Source organism: Paroedura picta, chromosome 8 (genome assembly GCF_049243985.1).
Source record: "Paroedura picta isolate Pp20150507F chromosome 8, Ppicta_v3.0, whole genome shotgun sequence".
Classification (NCBI taxonomy): domain Eukaryota; kingdom Metazoa; phylum Chordata; class Lepidosauria; order Squamata; family Gekkonidae; genus Paroedura; species Paroedura picta.
This window is the reverse complement of record NC_135376.1, coordinates 21862398-21886929: the sequence shown is the minus strand read 5'-3', so window position 1 is coordinate 21886929 and position 24532 is coordinate 21862398. Positions and strand designations below refer to the sequence as shown.

The window sequence follows — 24532 nt, the reverse complement described above, 5'->3', positions numbered from 1 at the left end:
TGTAGGCAAAATGATGACACTCTGGCTCACTTACTTTGGCCAGATCATGTGACCCAACTCAATGCAGAAAGCAATTATGCTAGGATTGGTCAGTGGGAAAAGGAAACCACGCCAACAAAGAGCATGGTGGTTGGACATGGTCAGGATGGACACCAGTCAGAACATTACACAGCTGAGGGAGGTGGTGTGGGATTGGGGATCGTGGCAACAACTGTGCCATGGGAAACAACTGAATGGCTGATAACAACAACGCCAAAGGAGTGTGAGGTTGGTCTATTGGATTTCATTCATTTTAGTAGCACTGGGAAGAGCCATTGCTGCATCCAGTTGAAGTTGCTCTTGGGGTTAATGTTGGGGGGGGGGGAATTCCCTGTAGATTTTTTAGGTGAGGCCTGGGGAGGGCAGGCTTTGGGGAGGGGGACAGATCTCCACAGGACTTAATGGCAGAGGGTCCAACTTCCAAAGCTGCTGTTTTCTCAAGGGAAACTGATCTGCATTGGCTGGTGATGAGTTGTAATTCTAGGAGACCTCCAGGTGCCACCTGGAAGTTGGCAACTCTGGAGACAGAGATAGCTTTACCTTGCCTCAATTATTCACTTGAAAAAAAAATCCCCAGACCTGCTAATATATGTGAATTAACATGTAGCATGGGGATTTATTTACATGTTATCCTTATCCATGGTTCCTCTATATATTTGTGAAACAGCCTGGGGGGGTGGAACGTGTCTGGCTGTCCGAGTTGGAATAGGGCCAATCAGGGTGATTGGCCCTGCCCCTACAGTGATTGGCCCTGCACCCTGGTTGGCTCTGCCCTTACAGCTCCCACCCTCTCTCCCTGGACGCTGGCCATGTTCCACCCCCCCCCCTCAAATATATAGAGGAACCCTGGATAAGGATATCACTGATGAAGATATCAAAAATGGAAATGCCTGGGAATCTGTTTTGAATATAGGAATAAATCACTTGCCATCGTCAGCTTGAGACTTATCTTCTTCTGCTCAATATATGTGACCAGACATGGAAAATCAGGTCCCTGCAGGGCTATAGCTTAATGAAGAAAGAGGCCCTTTCTTCCTACGAGCTACAGTGCAATCCTAAGCAGAGTTACACCCTTCTAAGCCTGTGAAGCATTGCCAATGTTGGCTGGCAAACCAGTGGGAGAGTCTGAGGACATGGATAACCTTTTAAACATTGTGTTGCTGCACAATATAACTCTAGGCAAAAAGAGGAAGAGATCATCATGCCAGAGTGACACATAAGGATTCACCCAAAACTCTATGGTTAAATCATACAGCCTGGAGTGAATCCTAGAGCATCACCCCAGTGAAACGAAGCCACTTCCAGTTTTTTTTTTATGTTGCTGGAAATGATATTTTGTATTGGCAGGACACAGCCTGTTCGATGTCTGGGAAGTCTCCCTTTATAGCAGGACTCTTCCTGAGGCCCACTGATTTCAACTGACAAGTTCTGTGTCTGCCTGCCTGAGGCAGGCAGCAAAGCTGCAGACAAGAAAGTTGCTGACGCTGCTGACAGGGGAAGCTGCCACGGAACTTACCACCCACACTCCTGTGGGGTGGGCAAGCCGAGAAAGCTGCCCCTGCCATCCGTTGACATGCAGAAGGGAAGCCAGAGGCGGGTAGCTAAGGAAGTCAGAGCTGGCATGGTGTGTGTGTGCATGTGTGGGGCAGAGGGGAGGGGGAAGCTGATGGGTAGGCTGGAGAGCTGGCACTTCCTTTGGTTGAGCTGGCAGCCAGGAGAGTCAGTGCCTCTATTGCTGGAGGGAATGGGAAGCTGTTGGGTGGCAGGGAGAGAGAGAGAGAGAGAGGGAATGCTGAATTGGGGGGAATGCTGAAAGAGGGAAAGGAGTGGGGAAAAAGAGGATTAAGGGGGGGAGGCATTACTGCAAGCTTCTTGCAGATCCCCCCTTGTAATATTCCGTGCCACCAGAATGGAATGGCAGAAGGGTGGAGCATTTTAGAATTTATGAATGCTTAAGATTTGACTGTATTTTATTATATTTTATATTTATATTCATGGAGAATTCTGAATCCGCTTTAAGGTTCTGGTGCTAACCTTCAAGGCATTACGTGGTCGGGGCCTGGAGTATCTGAGGGACTGCTTGGCTGATTATGCCCCCCAAAGGACACTAAGATTGTGCAGTTCCAACAAATTGGTGATCCCTGGCCCAAGAGAAGTATGTCTAGCCTCAACCAGGGACAGGGCCTTTTCCATCCTGGCCCCGACCATACTTCTAAACTACTAGGAGAGATTTGTGCTGTTTTTATTTTTCTCTCCTGCTCTTTATTGTAGTTTTCCTTCTTGATTGTTACTCTACTTGCTTCCCCGTCTGAAGATTAGTCTCTGCTTTTATTGTTTCTTGTGGCATAAACTTTTCTATTGTGCTAGTTTGTTGATTCAAATTGAATTTCATCATTGTGGTTTAATTGTTTTTTACCACAGTGATCCCCATTGGGATGCCGCCGGACATATTTCCTGGTTCTCACTTGCTTCTCCCAAATATCTCTTCTCAAAAGGAAAAAAGTCAGTTCTGGCTTTCCTCCACTCCACTGAAGGAGAAAATGCTTCAGAGGAGCCCTACGGGCATGACTTCTCGGTCTGTAGAGAGCACCCATTTGGGACTAACTAACCCCCTTAATGAAGGATGCTTGGCTTAGAATCACCCAGCACTTTTAATTGCCTTTGTGACTAGCCCCATCTCTGATGGCAGCTATTTTGTGGCAGTGCAAACTATCCTTTCTCGTAATTCCAAAAGTGCTCAACAAAGTTTTGGACCTGTGTTTTAATATGTCATTGCTCAACTGGGAAGCCAGTTTTCTGGCTGAATAACAGGATGCTCATGTTTAACATATAAACAAACAAATGCTCAGTTTAAGGCAGGTTCATGCACCTGGGAGCGAGAAATCTCTGGTTCAAATTGTCTTTCATCCATGAACAGAAAGCTGCTGCACTTCAGCCCTTTTCATAATAAAGTGGATCTAAGTAGCTCTGAAAATTAGAGACTTGGCCATTGTATGAATTACAGCGATAATGGTGTACACTTGAGATTATGAACACTTCTAATGAGCTATATAAATGTTAATTATCATTGTCTTCCTTAATTGCCACTAACCTGTTGAGGTGTAGGAGGCTGGCTCACTGGTTTAAAGCCATTTGATACGGAATGTAACCGAACTAATTAGTCCACTCAGTCCGGTCCTAAGCAATTAGATTAAAGGTCAGGACCTTTTCTTATTAACATCACAACCTATCTGTAACTTGAGGTTCAGACTGAATAAAATGAAGAATCAAATGATCCACTAATTAAATCACTTGGAAAACAACATATATCATTTCCTTCTCTCTCTCTCTTTTTGTCTAGTGTTCTCTCTGTATCTTCCTAGGTAATGGTAAAGGTATCCCCTGTGCAAGCACCGAGTCATGTCTGACCCTTGGGGTGACCCCCTCTAGCCTTTTCATGGCAGACTCAATACGGGGTAGTTTGCCAGTGCCTTCCCCAGTCATTACCGTTTACCCCCCAGCAAGCTGGGTACTCATTTTACCGACCTCGGAAGGATGGAAGGCTGAATCAACCTTGAGTTGGCTGCTGGGATTGAACTCCCAGCCTCATGGGCAGAGCTTTCAGACTGCACGTCTGCTGCCTTACCACTCTGCGCCACAAGAGGCTCACTAGGTATCTTCCTACTGTAGTCCTAAACAGAAACCACAATATAATTTGAATGACTCTGCTTTGAATTGCACTGTTAATATTCCAAAATGTATTTTTTTTGTTTTTTGTTTTTAAAAGGGATGATGCCAAATTAAGAGGTGAAAGTGTCTCAGCACTAATTTAGAAAAGTAATTATATAGAGAAAATAGGGGGAAAATAGAACTCATTAGAACATCTACTGGATTCAATTTAAAAATGGGCTTTCAATATTACTGTATGCTTTAAGTGTTAGCCCTTAGAGCTACATAAGGGCTCATGCTGCCCATTAAAGAAAATTATAAAATCCCTTTGAGCAGGGACCATATTAAACAAGCACAATACTGCATAATATTCCTTATTAATTTCTACAGCCTAATCCGCTCCACACAAGATTCAGGATAAGAATGAGGTAAGAAAATAAACATTTTCCCCTACCAAGTTCTACTGACAGGACTTCACTAATAAGAAAGATCTGTCAAGGGCTAAGAGCTATCTGCACATAATCAAGCCATCATGGATAACAGTGTCTCTCTCTGTACGTCACAGAGCCAACTATGTGACAGGTACATGAGAGAAAAGTGGGATAGAAATTGGTTTTCATACTTCCAGAGATCCCCCAGAATTACAAATGATTTCCAGATTACAGATATCAGTTCACTCTGGGAAATACTGGAGGGTGAGGTATATGGTGTACCGTAGATTCTAGGTGAAATCCTTGCCCAGATTCCTCCCTTTGTTTCTTTTGACTTATTATTTAATTTACAGAACACTCATCTCTGCACGAGTATTCAGGGCAGTTTACGTCAATCGATGAAAACATTCACAAATGGATTAAAACAGCCTAAATGCTAAAAACTAAGAAGAAGAAGAGTTGGTTCTTATATGCCACTTTTCTCTACCCAGAGTCTCAAAGCAGCTTACAATCACCTTCCCTTTCCTCTCCCCACAACAGACACCCTGGGGGGTGGGTGAGGCTGATATCACTGCTCGGTCAGAACAGTTTTATCAGTGCCATGGCGAGCCCAAGGTCACCCAGTTGGTTGCATGTGGGGGAGTGAAGAATCAAACCCGGCTCACCAGATTAGAAGTCTCCCCACAACAGACACCCTGTGGGGTGGGTGAGGCTAAGAGAGCGATGATATCACTGCTCGGTCAGAACAGTTTTATCAGTGCTGTGAGGAGCCCGAGGTCACCCAGCTGGCTGCATGTGGGGGAGTGCAGAATCAAACCCGGCATGCCAGATTAGAACTCCATACTCCCAACCGCTACACCAAACTAACCAACAAACTGCCATTACCCACCTGACCTACACATCCATCTTCAGTTTGGCCTGCAGGAATTGGCCATGATATATGACCAGCCTCAAAGAATGGGGAGGGGGGCCCCATGTGCTTAGGTCACCATGGCCTCAATCATAGGCCTGGCAGATGAGTGCCATCTTTCAGGCTCTGTGGAACTGCAATAGCTCCGTTCAGGCCCTGCTGCAGATCAATTTGATACTAAAACCATAGATGGATAAGTTGAAAAGCTGGCTGCCCTAACTCTAATAACTTCATATGGCCCCTATGGCCACTCTAAAATCTCTCCTGTCTCTAGTTCAACAATGAACAATATATTAAAGATAAGTTTTAAAATCATGTTACTATACTATCCTTGGTTGAAAGGTGGGCTGGAAATACTTAAAATAAAATGGACATCTCTAAATTAAACCGGGTTGTGATCAGGATACATGGACTGATTAGGTATTTTACCGATCCTCATCCACAGATTTACCTATCCTTATCCTCAGGGAATTGAGGAATAGGAGGGAAAAATGTATTCTACATAGTGACAGTCTAGGAATTTCCCCTAGTTTCTATGGTAAACTGCCTAGAACATTTCCTGGAAGTAACTTCACATCTTCCCCAAACTCTACCATCTTCTGGCACTGCTTGCCAACAGTTCTTTGGATATTTGCTGAGATGGTTTGGAGAAGCCTGGAATTGGTATGGGTGCATCCAAGCAAACATATTTTGTGTGTAGAAGGTCCTAAGTTCAGTTGTTGGCATCTCCAGTGAAAAGACATCAAGTACAAAAGCTCCAGGACAATAATTACACAGGAATAGGGGAAAGTATTCCATCCCTTCTTGCTCCTTATTATACTGCAGAAACATTGACGAGGTGTACGAGTTCATCTGACTAATGGAGGAGGAGAAGCGATGGGGTAGTAAAGGTAGCTGTTCCCCATTAAGCTACCAGGTAGAAGGCCTTTTGGGTAAGGGCTCAGGAGACACAGCTGGAGTAGGCACAAACCAAGTGACTCCATCTGTCTTTGGAAGGAAGAAATGGGGAAATTATCTTGGGGAAGTCTGGTTGGAAATCAATGTTTGGAAGGAACTATTTACCAAGGCCCTGGTAGAACTAGCTGACCTGTGAATGAGTGTGTGTGTCATGCCAGATCATAGCGAGAAAACAAAACAGGCTCTGTTACCAGGGGTGAGGCAAAAATAATACACATAGCCAGCTTCCTGGCTTTTTCATGCCTCCCCTGGCATGTCCTTTCACAGCTTAACATATGGAAAAGGGAACACAAACAATGTTTGTGCAGAGGGCAGATTTAAAAACAACAGGTGTTCGCTTTGGTACTTTCCCCCCCTCTTGGCAAATGTAGCGGCTGAGTCTGACATCTATACTCAGAATGCATTTGGTCAATTCTTAATCATTAATTTTTTTGCAGCTCAGTAGCAACAGATTTGCTCTGTTCATTACAAAGGAAAATGTCTGCTAATTGACCAGGGGAGGGGATCATTGAAAAAGGAAAGAGGGAGATTTTTGCTAATTCCTTCCTCCTACTGCAGAACACTGATGTTTGCACTATTTTGGGGGGAAGGACAGTTCCCTGCCCTCTGCAAGATCATCACTCACCAACATTTTAGGCTGCAGTAGGGCGGGGGATGGGTGGGTGAATGAAGTCCCAGTCCTCTTCCTGAAACTGCTTCTGTTAGCAGGCATTTCCCACGGGATCAAAGCAAACATGTTTTGTGGGTGGAAGTACCCAAGTTCAATTGTTGGCATCTCAGTGAAAAGACATCAAGTGCAAAATTTGCTTCAGACCTAGGAGAGCTGCTGCCAGCCAGAGTAAGGTAAAAGGTAAAGGTATCCCCTGTGCAAGCACTGGGTCATGTCTGACCCTTGGGGTGACGCCCTGTAGCGTTTTCATGGCAGACTCAATACGGGGTGGTTTGCCAGTGTCTTCCCCAGTCATTACCGTTTACCCCCCAGCAAGCTGAGTACTCATTTTACTGACTTCGGAAGGATCGAAGGCTGAGTCAACCTTGAGCCAGCTGCTGGGATTGAACTCCCAGCCTCATGGGCAGAGCTTTCAGACTGCATGTCTGCTGCCTTACCACTGTGCGCTACAGGAGGCTCTTCAACCAGCCAGAGTAGACAATGTTAAACCAAGGTTTGGTCCATGATCTGCCTCCTGATGAAGCAAATTCATTTGTCCTTTCTGAATATTCCCTCAAGTCACTTCTGACTTACAGTGACTCTACAAAATAAAATCAGAGTCCAGTGGCACCTTTTTGTTGTTGTAAGGTGCAAAGTCGTGTCCGACCCATCGTGACCCCATGGACAACGATCCTCCAGGCCCTCCTGTCCTCCACCATTCCCCGGAGTCCATTTAAGTTTGCACCTACTGCTTCAGTGACTCCATCCAGCCACCTCATTCTCTGTCGTCTCCTTCTTCTTTTGCCCTCAATTGCTCCTAACATTAGGCTCTTCTCCAGGGAGTCCTTCCTTCTCATGAGGTGGCCAAAGTATTTGAGTTTCATCTTCAGGATCTGGCCTTCTAAGGAGCAGTCCGGGCTGATCTCCTCTAGGACTGACCTGTTTGTTCGCCTTGCAGTTCAAGGGACTCGCAAGAGTCTTCTCCAGCACTAGAGTTCAAAAGCCTCAATTCTTTGACGCTCGGCCTTCCTTATGGTCCAACTTTCGCAGCCATATATTGCAACTGGGAATACCACAGCCTTGACTAAACACACTTTTGTTGGCAGGGTGATGTCTCTGCTTTTTAGGATGCTGTCTAGATTTGCCATAGCTTTCCTCCCCAGGAGCAAGCGTCTTTTAATATCTTTGCTGCAGTCCCCATTTGCAGTGATCTTGGAGCCCAGGAAAATAAAATCTGTCACTATCTCCATTTCTTCCCCATCTATTTGCCAGGAATTGAAAGGGCCGGATGCCATGATCTTTGTTTTCTTGATGTTGAGTTTCAAGCCAACTTTTGCACTCCTCCTTCACCCGCATCAACAGGCTCTTTAGTTCCTCTTCACTTTCTGCCATTAGAGTGGTATCATCTGCATATCTGAGTTGTTGATATTTCTCCCTGCAATCTTGATCCCAATTTGTGACTCTTCTAATCCCACCTTTCTCATGATGTGCTCCGCATACAAGTTAAATAGGCAAGGTGACAGTATACAGCCTTGCCGAACTCCTTTCTCAATTTTGAACCAATCATTGATTCCATGTTCAGTTTTCACTGTTACTTCTTGACCTGCATATAAGTTTCTCAAGAGACAAATAAGATGCTCTGGTATTCCCATCTCTTTAAGAACTTGCCACAATTTGTTGTGCTCCACACAATCAAAGTCTTTAGCATAGTCAATGAAGCAGAAGTAGATGTTCTTCTGGAACTCTCTAGCTTTCTCCATGATCCAGCGTATGTTGGCAATTTGATCTCTAGTTCCTCTGCCTCTTCGAAATCCTGCCTGTACTTCTGGAAGTTCTCAGTCCACATATTGCTGGAGCCTAGCTTGTAGGATTTTGAGCATAACTTTGCTAGCATGAGAAATGAGTGCAATGGTGTGGTAGTTTGAACATTCTTTGGCATTGCCCTTCTTTGGGATTGGAATGTAAAACTGACCTTTTCCAATCCGGCACCTTTAAGACCAAGAAAGATTTATTCAAGGTGTGAGCTTCCGAATGCAAGCATTCTTCCTCAGACTCTATGAATTATACATATCTAAACCATCCAATGGTTAACAGATTTTGGCTCAGATTTTGCAAACCGAGGGCTGTGGCTTCCTTTATTGAGTCAATCCATCTCACATCCATCTCTACCTGTCTTTATCTTTTCCTAGTTTTTCCCAGTGATTTTTGTTTTCTTTTGATATGACCTTCCTATACTAACAACCTTTTTTTTAAAAGAGAGATTTCCCATATTATTATTTGTATCTGAATTTCAGTGGAAACAAACAGAAGTTTGTGTAATTATTAAAATATATTCACCCCACCTATCCTCTTGGCTCAAGAAATGTGAGCGGATTCTTCACATAAACACATGCACATCTGTATTTTCACAATTTTTCACTGTAGAAACCACTTTTTCACTATGGGAATCATTTTCTTGCAAAACAATCCTACACAGTTCAGAACTGCATACAGAAGAAGAAGAAGAAGAGTTGGTTCTTATATGCCGCTTTTTCCTACCCGGAGGAGGCTCAAAGCGGCTTACAGTCGCCTTCCCATCCCTCTCCCCACAACAGACACCCTGTGGGGCGGGTGAGGCTGAGAGAGCGCTGATATCACTGCTCAGTTAGAACAGTTTTATCAGTGCCGTGACGAGCCCAAGGTCACCCGGCTGGCTGCATGTGGGGGAGCGCAGAATCGAACCCGGCATGCCAGATTAGAAGTCCGCACTCCTAACCACTACACCAAAGTGGCTCTCCTTCTGGTTGAAGGAACAACATGTGGTTGAGGCAGATCATTCAGTAAGAAGGAAGTTTTAAAATCCAGTGGCACCTTTAAGACCAACAAGGTTTGATTCAAGATGTAAGTTTCTGTGTGCATGCATTTACCTGACAAAATGTGCATGCTCACAAAAGTATATATTTTGAATACAATTTTGTTAGTCTTAAAGTTGCCCTGAACTCAGATTTTGTTCTGCTCCTTCAGACAGACCTGGCTACCCATCTGAAGCCATCATGAATTAAGAACACACATGATCTGCTCAGTTTACATGGATGCATCCTTTACAGTCATGCTGTACAAGATCACATCACAGAAACGTGGCATCCACAGGGCCGTGGAAACAACACCATTTCCAAATTATACCTTCTAAGTCCATTGAAGAGAATGGAGAGGTATACCTCTGCTTAGCAGTTGGTGTGAGCTTAAATGGACTCCGGGGAATGGTAGAGGATAGGAAGGCCTGGAGAATCATTGTCCATGGGGTCACAATGGGTCGGACATGACTTCGCAACTAACAACAACAACCTCCTCTTATGACTGTCTTCTACTACAGTGGTCCCCAACCTGCGGTCTGCGGCTCGGTGCCGGGCTGCGAAGGCCAGGGCGCCAGGCCGTGGTTCCCTCTCCCCGCCCCCCCCGCAGTAAAAAACTTCCCAGGCCGCAAGCTTGCGGCCTGGGAAGCTTCTTACTGTGGGAGGGGGGAGAGGGAATAAGGGCCGCGCCACGCATTGCACATGTGCAGCCAGGCCGCGCATGTGCACATGCGTGCTGCGCGTCCAAAATCGTGCAAGCATGGTGCGCGTGTGTGAAAGTGCCGCGCATGCGCGATTTCGGCCACGCACGCGCAATTTCGGCCACGCAGCGCGCATGCGCGATGTGCGGGTACGGCATGCGCGCTGTGCAGTCGTGGCCGTCGCCCTGCTGGTCCCCAGCCAAAAAAAGGTTGGGGAGCACTGTTCTACTAGATAAATAATTTTGAGCAATTATTGGGTTACAATATGTATAGGCTGTCATTCAATAGCAAACTGTTCACAAGGCAGTTTGGCAACCATTTATAAATAATTTAAAATCCATTCAAATCAGAAATACACTAATAGGAACACATATTTATAGGGTAGCAATGCAACAACAAAAGGATGTCTCTTAATCTTCAAGCACCTGATGCAAGGGCAGACCGACAGGCTGTGAACCTGTCCAATAAGGGGTAATGTGGTCCTCTTCTGGACAGGCACATTCAGTTAGCTAGTCCTCTATCATATTTGCGATCCACTTCACCACTAATCTGAGATAAAACTTTAGAGATGTTTTCCCCTTGTTTGGGCTTCACGAAAATGAGAAATTGAACAAGGTGTCATCAGTGCTCTGCAGCAGGAGTGGGGAGGCACAAAACCCCCATTCCACTGACAGAAATTACTTCCATTAGTAGAGAATTACTGCTAGATCCGTATCAGTACTTTCCTCTCCGACAGTGAGCTGAAAGATTATCCGTCCTCTACCTTCAAGAGAGTACAAGGAGGTATAAAGCCCTAAAGCGATAAGCCAAATGCCTTGTAGACAGCCAGAACATAATTGCACATAGCGTCATCTTGGGAAGCAAATGAAAGGCCACTGTAAACAAAAGCATTATTATCTAATTAAGCCAATTGAGCTTATTCGGCATCCAAATTATTGTGTAGCATTAGACCGTTTCAATATTTTAAAACTGGGAAACAAATGTTCGAAGCTGGTGTCTGCAGCATTCTTAAAGCAGGGAAGAATATAAATAGACTGCATGAAAAGCAATAAGTACGGACACCTTTGAAATATGAGCCCCCCAACAAGGAAATATCACAGTTAGAAAATGAATGGTGCTGAATTACAAAGAAACAGGAGAAGTTCATTTTCTCTTTAGGACACCCAACCAATGTGACTATCGAGGAACCACAGCAACTATAGATAAGCACCTCGTCTTCCCTACTGGTCCCATGAAGGGTGTGTGTGTATGTGTGTGGGGGAAACAGAGCTCAGGAAATCATGCTCAGAAAATTGGGAAAACAGAAAGTTATAATTGAATGTACGAGTGGCTAACTTCTGCATCCCATGCCAGGAGGCATCATCCAGGAAGACTTCTGACTCTATGTCTTGGTGTTGGACCTCCTGAGGATTTGGTTGGCCATTGGGTGAGACAGAACTCGATGGGCCACTGGTCTGATCCAGCAGGGCTCTTCTTATGTTCTTATGAATGGTAATTCTCCAAGTCATGTGATAACTCTCCCCACCTCGCTGAGGTTCTGGGACTAATCACAGCCACTTCAAGAATGCTGTTGGTGAATACAGAGGAGGCTCTCTCACCTCTCTCTCATCTGTTGGACAGGCTGGTTGGCAAACGTAGTTATAGATGTACAATACAGGTAAAACAGAATAAATGGACATTACTGATTGCCAGTGAAATAAACAGGAATATATTTCTTTTAACCTCTTTAAACTATGTATTAGAGCAGGGGTGGCCAAACTGTAGTTCTCCAGATGTCTATGGACTACAGTGCACATGCTGGTAGGGTCTCATGGGAATTGTAATTGATGGATGTCTGGAGAGCCACAGTTTGGACACCCTTGGATTAGAGGGTTTTTACAATTCATATCAATCTCAGTACTGGGGGGGAAATGTGTTCTTTCAAGACGTTACTGGGTAGACATAGAAATAAGATGGCAACAAAGTAGCAGATGTTAGAATATTGCAAAATTAAGCAAACAGACAAACAAAAAAGTACTACCTGTCGAGGAGTCCTTTCAGATTTACTCCTGCACCATTCCCAGTCAGAGAGTTCTGGTTTTCGACCTTCCTCGTGAGAAAGCCTTCTTTCCTGACCTTCGAAAAAAGTCCCCTTTTCCATATTCCTGACCTCCTCTCTTTTGTGCGTTCCTGTTTTGTCAGAGAGCAGGCGGTCGGTAATCTTATCTTTGCCAAAATCTTGTTTCGTGTCAGTCCCAACTGTTTTTTTGCACCTTGCAGAGTCTTTAAGCATGGAGCTGTCCTCCAGGGAGATGGTGCTGAACTCAATTTGGCTGTTCTCCTTTTGTGTTTCTTTCGTATTCTCACAATCGTAGTTCAGCAAGCTGTGATATGATATAGAATTGCCATCATCACTGTGATGGTTGTCATGGGATATCCTATAGGCTCCGTAACCTTGCTGAAATGACAGATTGAATTCAAAGCCTCTTCTTTTGGCTGAAGAAGTAAAAGACACGGCAGCATTAAACATGGCAAGAATCTTCAAGGAAGGCAAATGACAAACGTTGGCATTAAAACAACAACAACAAACCCCCTAAAACAGAAACTAGTTGAGCTAGCACAATGCACTTTATCATGCTACACAGTGCACCAAAGTTCCAGAAGGTCAAACAAAATCTGAGTGAGACAAGGCAGAAATATGCTCAAAGGGCAATAACAAATAGACATTTTAAAGTGGGAACAGAATGGTTTGAACATACACTCTTTGTTCCATAAATAAGGGCACTAGAATGCAACCACTGTGTGTTCAAGCCATGCACATCATATTTCAGGATATCTGTCCAGGCCTTTTCAAATCTTCTAAAGAGCCAGTTTGGTGTAGTGGTTAGGAATATGGACATTTAATCTGGCATGCCAGGTTCCATTCTGCACTCCCCCACATGCAGCCAGCTGGGTGACCTTGGGCTCACCACAGCACTGATAAAACTGTTCTGACCGAGCAGTGATATCAGGGCTCTCTCAGCCTCTCCTCCCTCACAGGGTGTCTGTTGTGGGGAGAGGAAAGGGAAAGCGAATGTAAGCTGCTTTGAGTCTCCTTGGGGTAGAGAAAAGTGGCATATAAGAACCAACTCTTCTTCTTCTTCTTCTTCTTCTTCTTCTTCTTCTTCTTCTTCTTCTTCTTCTTCTTCTTCTTCTTCAAAGAGAATCATCAATGTGAGTAGGACGAGAGTGATCAGACCAACAATTCCAGCCTTGACATATGCCCATTCACTGAAATAGCAACACAGGGTCCATACCTGTTGATATGTTCATGAAGCACTTTCTCTGTGTAATCAGGAACCCTAATGAAAGAGGACTCCCAATTGTTCAGACATAGTCATATGTGGTCTCTAGATTGTGTGAAGAAAGACCTAGGCACATTCATCTCTACCTGTGTAGACTCTATGACCGTTTATGCACTGGGCTGTCATGCAGGAATACAAATCGGGGGCAGATGAGGTGCACTGGGCCAAATACTCCCCCATGTGGGTGCAGGAAGAGGTGGGGCAACCTGCCATGACTAAAACTCCAGCCTGCAGCTCAGCATGAAACCTCCAGTGCATAAACAGTCTATGAGATATTCCCATGAGTGCTCATCACTTCAGGGCACAGTTTGTTGCCCTCATCCCATTCTTTGAGTATTCCTAATTTCCCCTTTGATCAACTGAGAAGGGGGTTTCAATTGTTCAACAGCATCTGTGCCCTTATTTCCCAAGCAGAAGGCTAGGAATCCAGTCACAGCTTGCCGAGACACGGCCGAGCTTTTCCAGATGCCTTATTTTTAACTTCTTGTCCTTGTAGCATCAGCGTCAGAAAAATGGAATTGTGAAATGGAATCTATTAATCACTCGCCTTTATCAGTCAAGGGAGATGTAAAAACAGGTAGCCGCTTCTGTTCACATAGTTTGGGTTCCTGAAGCTCTGATAACTATTGGCTCTCTTTGGGATGTGGGTTTTGCTCCTGTGCTTTGTAAGCACATCAAGGATCTCAGCTACACAAGTGCCAACTCAGCTACTTGGTATGGAGAAAAGGTTCATGTCAGGACAGCCAAAGGATGCTGATCTTCCAAAGCCATTCAGATATTCCTGCCAAATATTTTTATTCCTCACATTCACTCTGCAAAGCCAAGGCCTCAATCTTGAAACCGATTTGCAAGAGTGTTCCAAACCCAGTTTCACTGTTTCATGGCCCATTTTAAATGCTTGTTCAGTTCATGACACCTTTTGGAGTCTGTTCATAGAATAATAGAATAATAGAGGTGGAAGGGACCTAATGGGTCATCTATTCCAACCCCATGCACTATGCAGGACACTCACATCCCTGTCACTCATCCATTGTAACATGCCACACCCTTGAGTGGCTCAGTGGTAGAGAATATGCTTGTCAGGCAGAAGGTCCCAGGTTCAATCCCTAGCATCTCCAGGTAAAAGGACCAGGCAGGAGGAGATGGGAAAGACCTCTGCCTGATCCCCTAGAGAGTCTCTGCCAGTCAGAGCTGGCAATTCCAACTTTGATGGGCCAGAGGTCTGATTCAGAATAAGGCAGCTTTGTGGGTCTTCTTCAGTTCCAAACAGCATGGTACCTTGTGTTAGAGAAGACACCCACATTTTAAATTTCTTAACATGCAAGATGCAATTTAGATCCTTCAGATTCAGGGTTGGTCTAAACACATAGTTTGGGGGCACTAGGTAAAAACGTGGAATGATGCATTTTATACCACACCAGATTTCACCCACTGAGGTCCCTTAGGGCCATTGCATGACAGTCTCTAGGCACCTTGCCTCAGGGAACTGCTCTCTGTTGGCTTCAGCTCCCGAGAGAAGAGGCTTTTTAGCATCTGCTTCCTTCTCTTCTGCACCTGGATAGCTCTTTCTCTGGACAGGAAGGGGCTGCTCCAGGTTCAGTCCCCAGCATCTCCAGTTAAAGCCACAGTTCTTAACCTTTTTGGGATCACGAACCCCTTTGAGACAATCTGATGAAAGCTCTAGATGCCCACCCCAGAAAATAAAATGTCACTGGGAGGAGATGAGGACGACTGTTTTCTGAACATGTATTTTCTTGGAGTGAAACATTACTGTAATAATACAATTAAAGATAATTTTTCACATACCCAGTTTTCAAGGTAACAAAGGAAATCAGAGAAAAAACAGTTTTTTCTGCCTTGTTCATGGACCTGCTGAAACTCATCCATAGATCCTCCTAAGGGTCCATAAACTCTAGGTTAAGAACCTCTTAATGGAGCCCTTTTCAATCTTTTGACCATGGAGGAGCCCCTGAAATATTTTTCAGGACTCACATAACCCCAGAAGAGGTGACTTGCCCCTTCAGAGAAGTGAGCATGGAAACAAGAGGCAGGAGCCAGTCAGTCAATCCGTCGAACATTTTCCATTTCCATTGTGGAGAAAGAGATTAGATCTGTGGAGCAACAGGGGAAGTGGGCACCAGTGACATCTAGTGATGTCAGTGGCCATCCAAGCTTCTGAGGAAAGCTGCATAACCCCTGAGGAGCTCTTGTGTAAGCCCAGGGTTACCCGGAACCCTGGTTGAGAATCCCTGCCTTAGTGAAGGGATCTGGCAGTGGGTGATGCAAAAGACCTTGAGACTCTGGAGAGCTGCTGCCCATTTGAGTAGACACTATTGAACTTGATGGACCAATGGTCTGATTCAATAGAAGAAGAAGAGTTGGTTTTTATATGCCCCTTTTCTCTACCAGGAGTCTCAAAGTGGCTTACAGTCGCCTTCCCTTTCCTCTCCCCACAACAGACACCCTGTGCGGTGGATAATACTGAGAGATCCCTGATGTTACTGCTCAGCCAGAACAGCTCTAACAGGGCTGTGATGAGCACAAAATCACCCAGCTGGCTGCATGTGGGGGAGCGGGGAATCAAACCTGGTTCTCCAGATTAGAGGCCATTGCTCTTAACCGCTGCATCATTTGTTCATGCTTTTGGAGAAGCACAACGGCGCATCTTGCTGAAGGGTTCCTTTGCGTAGCTTTTGCAAAATCTATCTGCCTCTCCAGCCTCCCATGAGACAGAAGGATCTGCTCTGATCCTTGGCGTGAGGCCTGGTCGGTTGGTATAACACTGAGATGGGTCACATCAATTCTGGGTGTGCAAGGGGGGAAGGGAATGTTGGACAACTACCCACGTATTATTAAGCAGAGCCTCTTACCCTCAAGAAGCATCATCTAATGGGGCATTTTGGACTGCTGCTGGAAGGTTGCAGTGGAGAAGTCATGCTCCACTCATAGAAATCCCTCCATCAACCGAATTTCTTTACTGGATCCAAGTCAGGTCTCTGAGACCATAGCCAAACTGCTGTTCTGCTTCATGATCTACTGTTGTCCAATGTATTGAGGACTGCTTAGAGCAGTGGTCCCCAACCTGCGGGCCGCGGCCCGGCACCGGGCCGCAAAGGCCATGGCGCCGGGCCGCAAAGGCCATGGCGCCGGGCCGCGGCTCCCTCTCCCCGCCCCCCCGTCCACCGCAGTAAAAACTTCCCAGGCCGCAAGCTTGCGGCCCGGGAAGCTACTTACTGCGGGAGGGCGGGGAGAGGGAATCAGGGCCGGGCTGTGCCCGCGCGGCCGGATCCGCGGGCGCGGCCCGATCCGCGGGTGCGGCCCGATCCGCGGGTGCGGCCCGATCTGCGGGCGCGGCCCGCGGGTGCGGCCCGATCCGCAGGCGCAGCCCGAAGCGTGGCCGTGGCCCGTGCGGGCGCGGTCCCCGCGGGCGCGGCCCGATGCCCTGCCAGTCCCCAGCCTAATAAAGGTTGGGGACCACTGGCTTAGAGGGCTAAGATGGACTGCTGCAGGATGTGGCACATCCATCTGTTCAGTGGCCTATATACTATATACTATGATATAATAAACACTGAAATTGTTTTGAAGTTATTTATTGAACACCACTACGTCTATTAGTTCTAGTATATATTGGAATGTTCCTGCAGTCAGAGGTGTTTATGTATGTGAGCAGGCAAAACATCATGAATACAGTCAATATCACCTTTGAAGGTAACCAAAATTCATTTCAAGGAAACTGAAAGGAAGAATGTTGTTTACCTTCTTCACAATCTGAGATTTCTGGGACAGGGAGAAGGGAAATGCAGTCAAGGGTTGTGAAAGATGAATGTGGACAAATGCAATTGCACAGAGTTAGGCAGCTTAGGTTGGAAACTGAAGCCAATGGCTTCAGAGAAAGGAGGGGTTTTTGATGAAGAATTGTAAAGAGAAGAGAAGGAAGGCCATTTAGGCATTATCAGGGGGGATTCTGGACATAAGGGAAAACAACGGAGAGCTGTTTAAGTGCATGGAAAACCTCTTGGCAGTTCAAAGCGATAGACGTGAAGAGGCAAAACTATTTGAGGGAAAGTAGGATAAGAAGGTTGGGCAAGACTGGGGAAAGCTTATCAAGTAAGGATCAGGAGCCTGTGCTGAATGCAGCATATTGTAGGTGTGGGCTGAAGCTGAGAGTGAGTCCCACCCAAGGCCACCTACTGGATACACAGCTAAGAAGAGGTTCTCAGGTCACTGTCTCAACTTTCCACTAGGCTAGCTTTAGGTCCCAGACTCTGGACTGAATCTATCATGTGTGAACAGCACATGGTAGTGCACAAGCAATCCATGACTCAAGCTGCTTGGAATACAGTGGTCTGGAAAGACAGAATTACTAGCCTATCATTTCCAAACAATATGCAGAAGAAAAATCAATTTTTTAATAGCAATACCACACCACTTTTCCAATGCAGCATTAGTGTAGGCCACACAAAACTCTATGTCCATGTTATTTATTAAATTCTGCATGGCATCATGAGCTCAGTAAACATTCAATTGGGGAGAAAAGCAGAACAGTCTTTAGCATCAGGTTTAGTTCAGGTTGGAATGATTGCGTCATTGTTGCCTCACCATCTGCCACATATTTCACTGTGTAAATATTGAATGAAAGCCAAGGCCATGCGGTATCTGAAGCAACTGGGTTTTTGACACACAAAATATGCTGTGGTTCTAAAAGATCCAGAAGGAAAGATCTTTCTCTGACAGCTTTGGGCCGATTTTGTTCTGGTATATGAACAACCACGAAGACCAACTGATGTTCAGTAAGAATGAGAAACTGATTCTAAACACACACATTTTCATCCCCAGTATTTTCTAACAAGCCTAAGGCTTCATGCAATTCATAAAGGGATAAGCCCCACAGGACATTGTGGGTGACCTGGAATCATTCACATAGTGCTGGGCTGTACAGGAGCAGGAAAATGGAAACCCACTCTGGTCATAAATACCTAGAATCAGAGCTTGCCATCTTGGCACACTGTCTTGTCAACACACTAGGCTGTGAAAATTCCTGCCAGTTATTGCTGTGTCGAGATTAACTGAATTGTCTTTTAAACTAAATTACCTTTTACACTCTATTTTACCTGTTTAAATATTTTAAGGCAGAGCCTGCAAGAGACTGCTGTTCCACAGGCCTGTGGTTGAGGCCCAAATAGACCCACAAGAAGACTTGGCCTTACTGCTGGAACAGAGGAAACTCAGCCCTCAAATGATCTTGAACACCCCCCGCCCCCCAGATAAAATTAATCAGGGGCTGCTGGAATTAAAAAATGTTTTTCTGCTAATATTTTAATTTTATTATGTGGCTGATTGTTTAAACCGTATTGTGACCCACCTGAGCTATTCAGAAAGGGCAGGCTACAAAAATAAAGTCTATTGATTTGTTGATGGTATTATGCCGGCTAGCTTGTGGACCCTCTGGGGTGAGGGACAGCACCAAAAGGCCATAAATAAATAAGTGTACCTGGCTTTAGAAAGAGGCAGTTGAGTGGCAGATTGGCACTGAGGAAGCCCAGCTTCAGATGCCTGCATGGCCATGGAGCTCTCTGTGTGACCATAGGCCATTCCCTGGCTTGCATCCTCTACCTTTGCTCTGAGAGCACTTTTCTATGGGCATTGAGAAGGCTGTCTCTACCAGGTTCCCTTAGCATTGGCCACTTCTGCTTGCACAAGACTGAGGTTTCTTAAGGAGCTACATAGCATCTAGTGGGAGAGGAAGGTCACCTGCCGCAGAAGACTGCCTCCAGAGCACCCAGAGAGAAGCGAGCCTGAAGCAAAGGTAGAGGATCCAAACCACTGTCTCCCAGTATAACCTATTTTTACACAAGTGGCATATCCAAGAGATGTTGCTCTGTTGCAGCATAAAAGAGTTGTCACGCCTTAAAGAGCAACAGATTTATGGTGGCACAATATGCTACCATTGACTTCTTAGTCTAAGAAATCACAACAAGACTCCTTTTTGTTTCTGCTTCACTGGACTGTTATGAGGACAAAACGTGGGTAGGGCAAATCACATATGTCCCCTCAAATATCTTGCTTTCTTGCTTTCTTCACTTCCTCCTCTGTGAGTTCATGGTCATCAGAGGGTGATTGCTTCTTTCTCGGCCTTTGAATGTGACTAAGATGGTCGCAGCAGCCAGCTGGGTATTGTGGCCTGCCAAGCACTTCTGCTCTTTCAGTCCCAGTCAGCCAGGGACACAGGAGGGCTATCATACCTCCAGTGAGCCACCGTACGTGGCTGTGGGGGATGATACCTTTGGTATGATGTTGGGTGGAATTACTGCAGCTCCAGCATGTGTCTGAGAGGCCAAGGAAGTTGTCTTCGGTGAAACCCACTCATCCCTGGACGTATACATCGCAAAGCTTGTATAAGAGGAGAAACTAGGACAAAAATACCACATGGAACAGCGCTGACTAAAACAAACGGTACACTGCAAGACTTGCCTTGTTGGCAATAAGCGACACAATCTGCTGAGGCAGAGAGTGTGGTTTCATGGAGCGGCTGAAGAATAGTACTATCCCTTTCCCACCGTTCTTCCATACTTACGCTTGCCTTCCTGCGAGGAGACCATGTAGACATTCCTCCTGCAGTTAATGATACAGCCACAAGGCAGGTGGCTCCAGTATTCTGACAAAACAAACACTGGGGTGACCGTGGCAGCAAGCAGAGTCAGCAGGAAGCTAAATATCTCAAAGGAAAAGCTTTGAAATGCCACTGTATGTTGAACAACCATTTGGATCTGAAAGACAGAGAAGTTTAAAAGCATTAAATAAACTCTACCCTGACCTGGGCCTAGTCTGCACACATAGGATAATGCACTTTCAGTGTGCTTTGGCAGCTGGATTTTCTTGTGCAGAACAGGATAATTTACTTCTAAAGTGCATTGAAAGTGCATTCTCTATTGTGTGCAGACTAGGCCCTGGATTGCCCAGGCTAGCCTGGTCTCATCAGATTGCATAAACTAAGCAGGGTCAGCCCAGGTTAATATTTGGATGGGCTACCTCCAAGGAATACTAGGAGGCAGGAAGTGACAACCCACTTCTGAAGTTAACATCTCTTGCCTGGAAAACCCTACAGGGTCACTGTAAATCAACTGTGACTTGACAGCACTTTCCACTGCCAAAGACACTCTGGGAGGGACATATTTTGGTGGAAGGGGACAATCTGAAACCCTTCTGCAGCTACCAGAGTTTGCTTGCACTCTGTTGTCATGGTCAAAACAAAGGACTAAGTTAGGCTTTAAGAAGTGTCATTTATTTTACTGGAGAAGAAGAGTTGGTTCTGATATGCCGCTTTTCTATACCTGAAGGAGTCTCAAGGCAGCTTACATTCGCCTTACCTTTCCTTTCCCCTGTGAGGTGGGTGCGGCTAAGAGACCCTGATATTACTGAAGAAGAAGAAGAAGAAGAAGAAGAAGAAGAAGAAGAAGAAGAAGAAGAAGAGAATTGGTTCTTATATACCACTTTTCTCTACTCAAAAGAGTCTAAAAGTGGCTTACATTCGCCTTACCTTTCCTCTCCCCACAACAGACACCCTGTGAGGTGGGTGGGGCTGAGAGAGCCCTGATATTACTGCTCGGTCAGAACAGCTTTCTCAGTGCTGTGGTGAGCCCAAGGTCACCCAGCTGGCTGCATGTGGGGGAGGAGAGAATCAAACCCAGGTCACCAGATTAGAAGTCCACACTCCTAACCACTACACCAAGCTGGCTCTCTAATGCAGTTCTGTGCTGCCTTGTACCAGTCTAAGCCAACAGGATTCAATTGCATACTGGAACATCGGGATAACTCTGCTGCTTTTTTACCCATTTTTTGCTGCACTTGTGGCACAGTGGCAGCCAACTTTATCCAATGGAGATGATAAGATGTGTTTTCTGATTTTCTTCAAAAGTAGCCATGAATCGAGGTAATGTACAAGGGTCTTTTTCTTGGCAGAGGGGCAGTCAACCCCCCCAAAAAGATTAAATAAAAGAAATAATTCAAAAAGCTATTCATTGAATTCACAAACAATGGCACGAAATAGAAAAATTATAGAAAAGGAGTTTTAAAATTCAAGAAAAAGTGAGGAAGAGCTCATTAAGAAGTTTCACAAAGGTTGTGGAATGTATTGTAACACCCCCACTGATCACAGGCCTGCCATTCATATTATCCCAACAGAGCACAAACATGGGGGAGGCATTAATTACTAGGCCACATAACTCTGCAAGCTTCTTTTAGAAACATGGTCCCGAGGGAGACCCAGATGCTTCCCACTGGTTCTGTATGTTCCTCGTCTGGAAGCCAACTGGTGTCTGAGTAGAAAGCCTTTTCTGTTTCTGACAGCCTGGCTAGAAGGGCTGTTTTGCCCAGTCTATAGGGACTCATGAATGACACAAAATCAGAACATGAGTCTTCCGAGGCTAATATTATTTCCTCCACATGGCAGCCACTCTCCAGGGGGAGGTCCTTCTAGTCACCTACAACTTGATCTGCTTAGATGCCTCGGATTGATGCCCAGGGCATTCTGCACGCAAAGCCGATATTCTGCTACTCAGCCACAATCCCTCCTCTGCCTATATGCTCTGCAAGAAGCAGAAGGAAGTTACAGCTCTCAGTTGAACATTTCTAGATGATATGTATCGCTGCAAACCCTGCTGTTGCATGCACTACTTTTTCGGTATGTTCTGAGTATACACCTAAAATATAAAGTGCAACATGTCCTTATACTTCAGTTTTTTTTAAACTTCAAAAGGAAAGAGTGGGATTTATTAATGAGTGTGTTTCTGTATTGCAGGTCCTGAATAATGATCAGAGGCAAAGGCCTTTGACTGGCAGGATGACAGCACTCAGTCTCAGAGGGCGGTTGTCTGTGGACCCTGCTTGTGGGTTTCCCTGGGGCATCCTGAGAGCTCATTAGCCTGGTCCAACATGGCTTCCCTTAGGTGTCCATGTTATGTTATGGTGGGTTTTTAAATTCCAAAACAATATTCACTTTCCTTCTGTACAGCATTCGAAGATGGGTAGCACTCCAGTATTCAGCAAATTCCATTCCTCTATTATCCTTTCGTCTTAGAACTGATAACAGCCTTAAGAGGCTTCCCATCCAGGCATTGACTGGGTCAAAACCCATTTAACTTTAGCAAAGTTGGTGCTTCATCATGTGTGGCCAGAACCTCTTGCTTGTCTTGTTAAAATCTCAGTTCATAATTAAAAAAAAAAAGATCTGCAATCTTATCTACCTTTCCAGGTTATGATGATCTAAGTATCACCTTGGCTTTTGTTTTACTGCCACTGACATCCTGTCGACAGTAGAATCATGGAGTTGGAAGGGGCCATTCAGGCCATCCAGTCCAACCCTCTGCTCAATGCAGGATCAGCCTCAAGCATCCAGGATAAGTATCTGTCAAGCCACTACTTGAAGACAGCCAGTGAGGGGGAACTCATCACTTCCTTAGGCAGTCAATTTTACTGCTGAACTACTCTATGAAATTTCCCCCCCCCGAGATCTAGCCAATATCATTCTCCACATAGTTTAAACCCATTACAGTTGGTCCTATCCTCTGCTGCCAACAGGAACCTTTCCCTGTCCTCCTTGAAGTGACAACCTTTCAAATACTTAAAGACAGCAATCTTGTCCCCTCTTGATCTCCTCTTCTCCAGGTTGAACATTCCCTGAGCCTTAACCCCTTAGCCTTTCCTCACAGGGCTTGGTCCCCAGGCCCCAGATCATTCTCGCCACTTTCTTCTGAACCCTCTCAGTTTTGCCCACATCCTTTTTGAAGTGAGGCGTCCAGAACTGCCCACAGGACTCCCGGTGGGGTCTGACTAATGTGGTATACAGCGGGACTATGACCACTGTAGAAGAATTTCTATTTAGAAATATGGCTGTATTAAAATCAGAAAGAATACATGTCAAAACAAACAGCGGCTCAGACCGCCCATCAACATCCACAAGCACACAGCAGTAGATGGTCGAGTGCAAAGAGACACCCCATGGAAAGCCATGAGCGTCCGAAAGGTCTTTGCGAATCTACTAACATTCCCACTCCTCTGGAGCTTTGAGACTCCGAATCTTGACAGATGCTGGAAAGCAAATGTTCTAATACAATCCCCATCTGTTCTTCTCCGAATAATAGCTGCTTCAAGTGAAACGATAAATATTGATACCACAGCTCTAACCGGGAAGTCTCTTTCACCCTGAGCTATTAATAAAAGTCCAGTTGAGGTAATCCTGGGAGAGGCAGACATGGCCCAAGGACGACGGCAATGACTGACACAGCGCTGCCAACTTCCGTGGCACTCAACAGAGTTTGTGAGCAAAAAGGGAGAAGAGGAAGCTCTGAACCCCCAAGGATTTTAGCCTATGGGTTGACAATATGAGGACGACAAAGGGAAGAAAAAGGAGAGAAAGGGACTAGAGGGCCAAGGCATAATGTACAAAGTAGTTCACCAAGACCCAACTTAGACTAAGACCTACTTATAGCTGGTAAAAGACTAAACCAAAGACTTTATTTTAGAAGGGGTGGGGTGATTTTGGAAAGCGTCTTGATGAGAAAGAGAGCCCCCCAAGGGCAGCAGAGAGCCAGTTTGGTATAGTGGTTAGGAGTGCGGACTTCTAATCTGGCATGCCAGGTTCGATTCTGCACTCTCCCACATGCAACCAGCTGGATGACCTTGGGCTCGCCACGGCACTGATAAAACTGTTCTGACGGAGCAGTGATATCAGGGCTCTCTCAGCCTCACCCACCTCTCAGGGTGTCTGTTGTGGGGAGAGGAATGGGAAGGCGACTGTAAGCTGCTTTGAGCCTCCTTCGGGTAGAGAAAAGCAGCATATAAGAACCAACTCTTTTTTTTTCTTCTTCATAATAGGAATTCTCCTGTGCTATGGAGATAGATCAAGATGCGTAGCCATGTTAAGTCTGTTTGTAGCAGTAGAAATGAGCAAGAGTCCAGCAGCAGCTTAAAGACGGCCACAAATGTTGCTAGCCTTTTAAGAAGCTCCTGGACTCTCGCTCTTTTCCTGTGCTATTGAACAAGATT

At 45.5% G+C, this 24532-nt stretch overlaps 1 protein-coding gene across 1 annotated transcript in view; it reads right to left on the bottom strand.

The window, feature by feature from the left end:
• Nucleotides 1-24532, bottom strand: part of GPR149 (G protein-coupled receptor 149) — a 44259-nt gene that overhangs the window by 17407 nt on the left and 2320 nt on the right. The window contains exons 2-3 of the mRNA XM_077348636.1: nucleotides 20064-20256; nucleotides 12187-12641 (exon numbers count right to left, since the gene is read on the bottom strand). Coding sequence (XP_077204751.1) covers nucleotides 12187-12641; nucleotides 20064-20256 — 648 coding nt within the window. The remainder of the gene's footprint in view (nucleotides 1-12186; nucleotides 12642-20063; nucleotides 20257-24532) is intronic.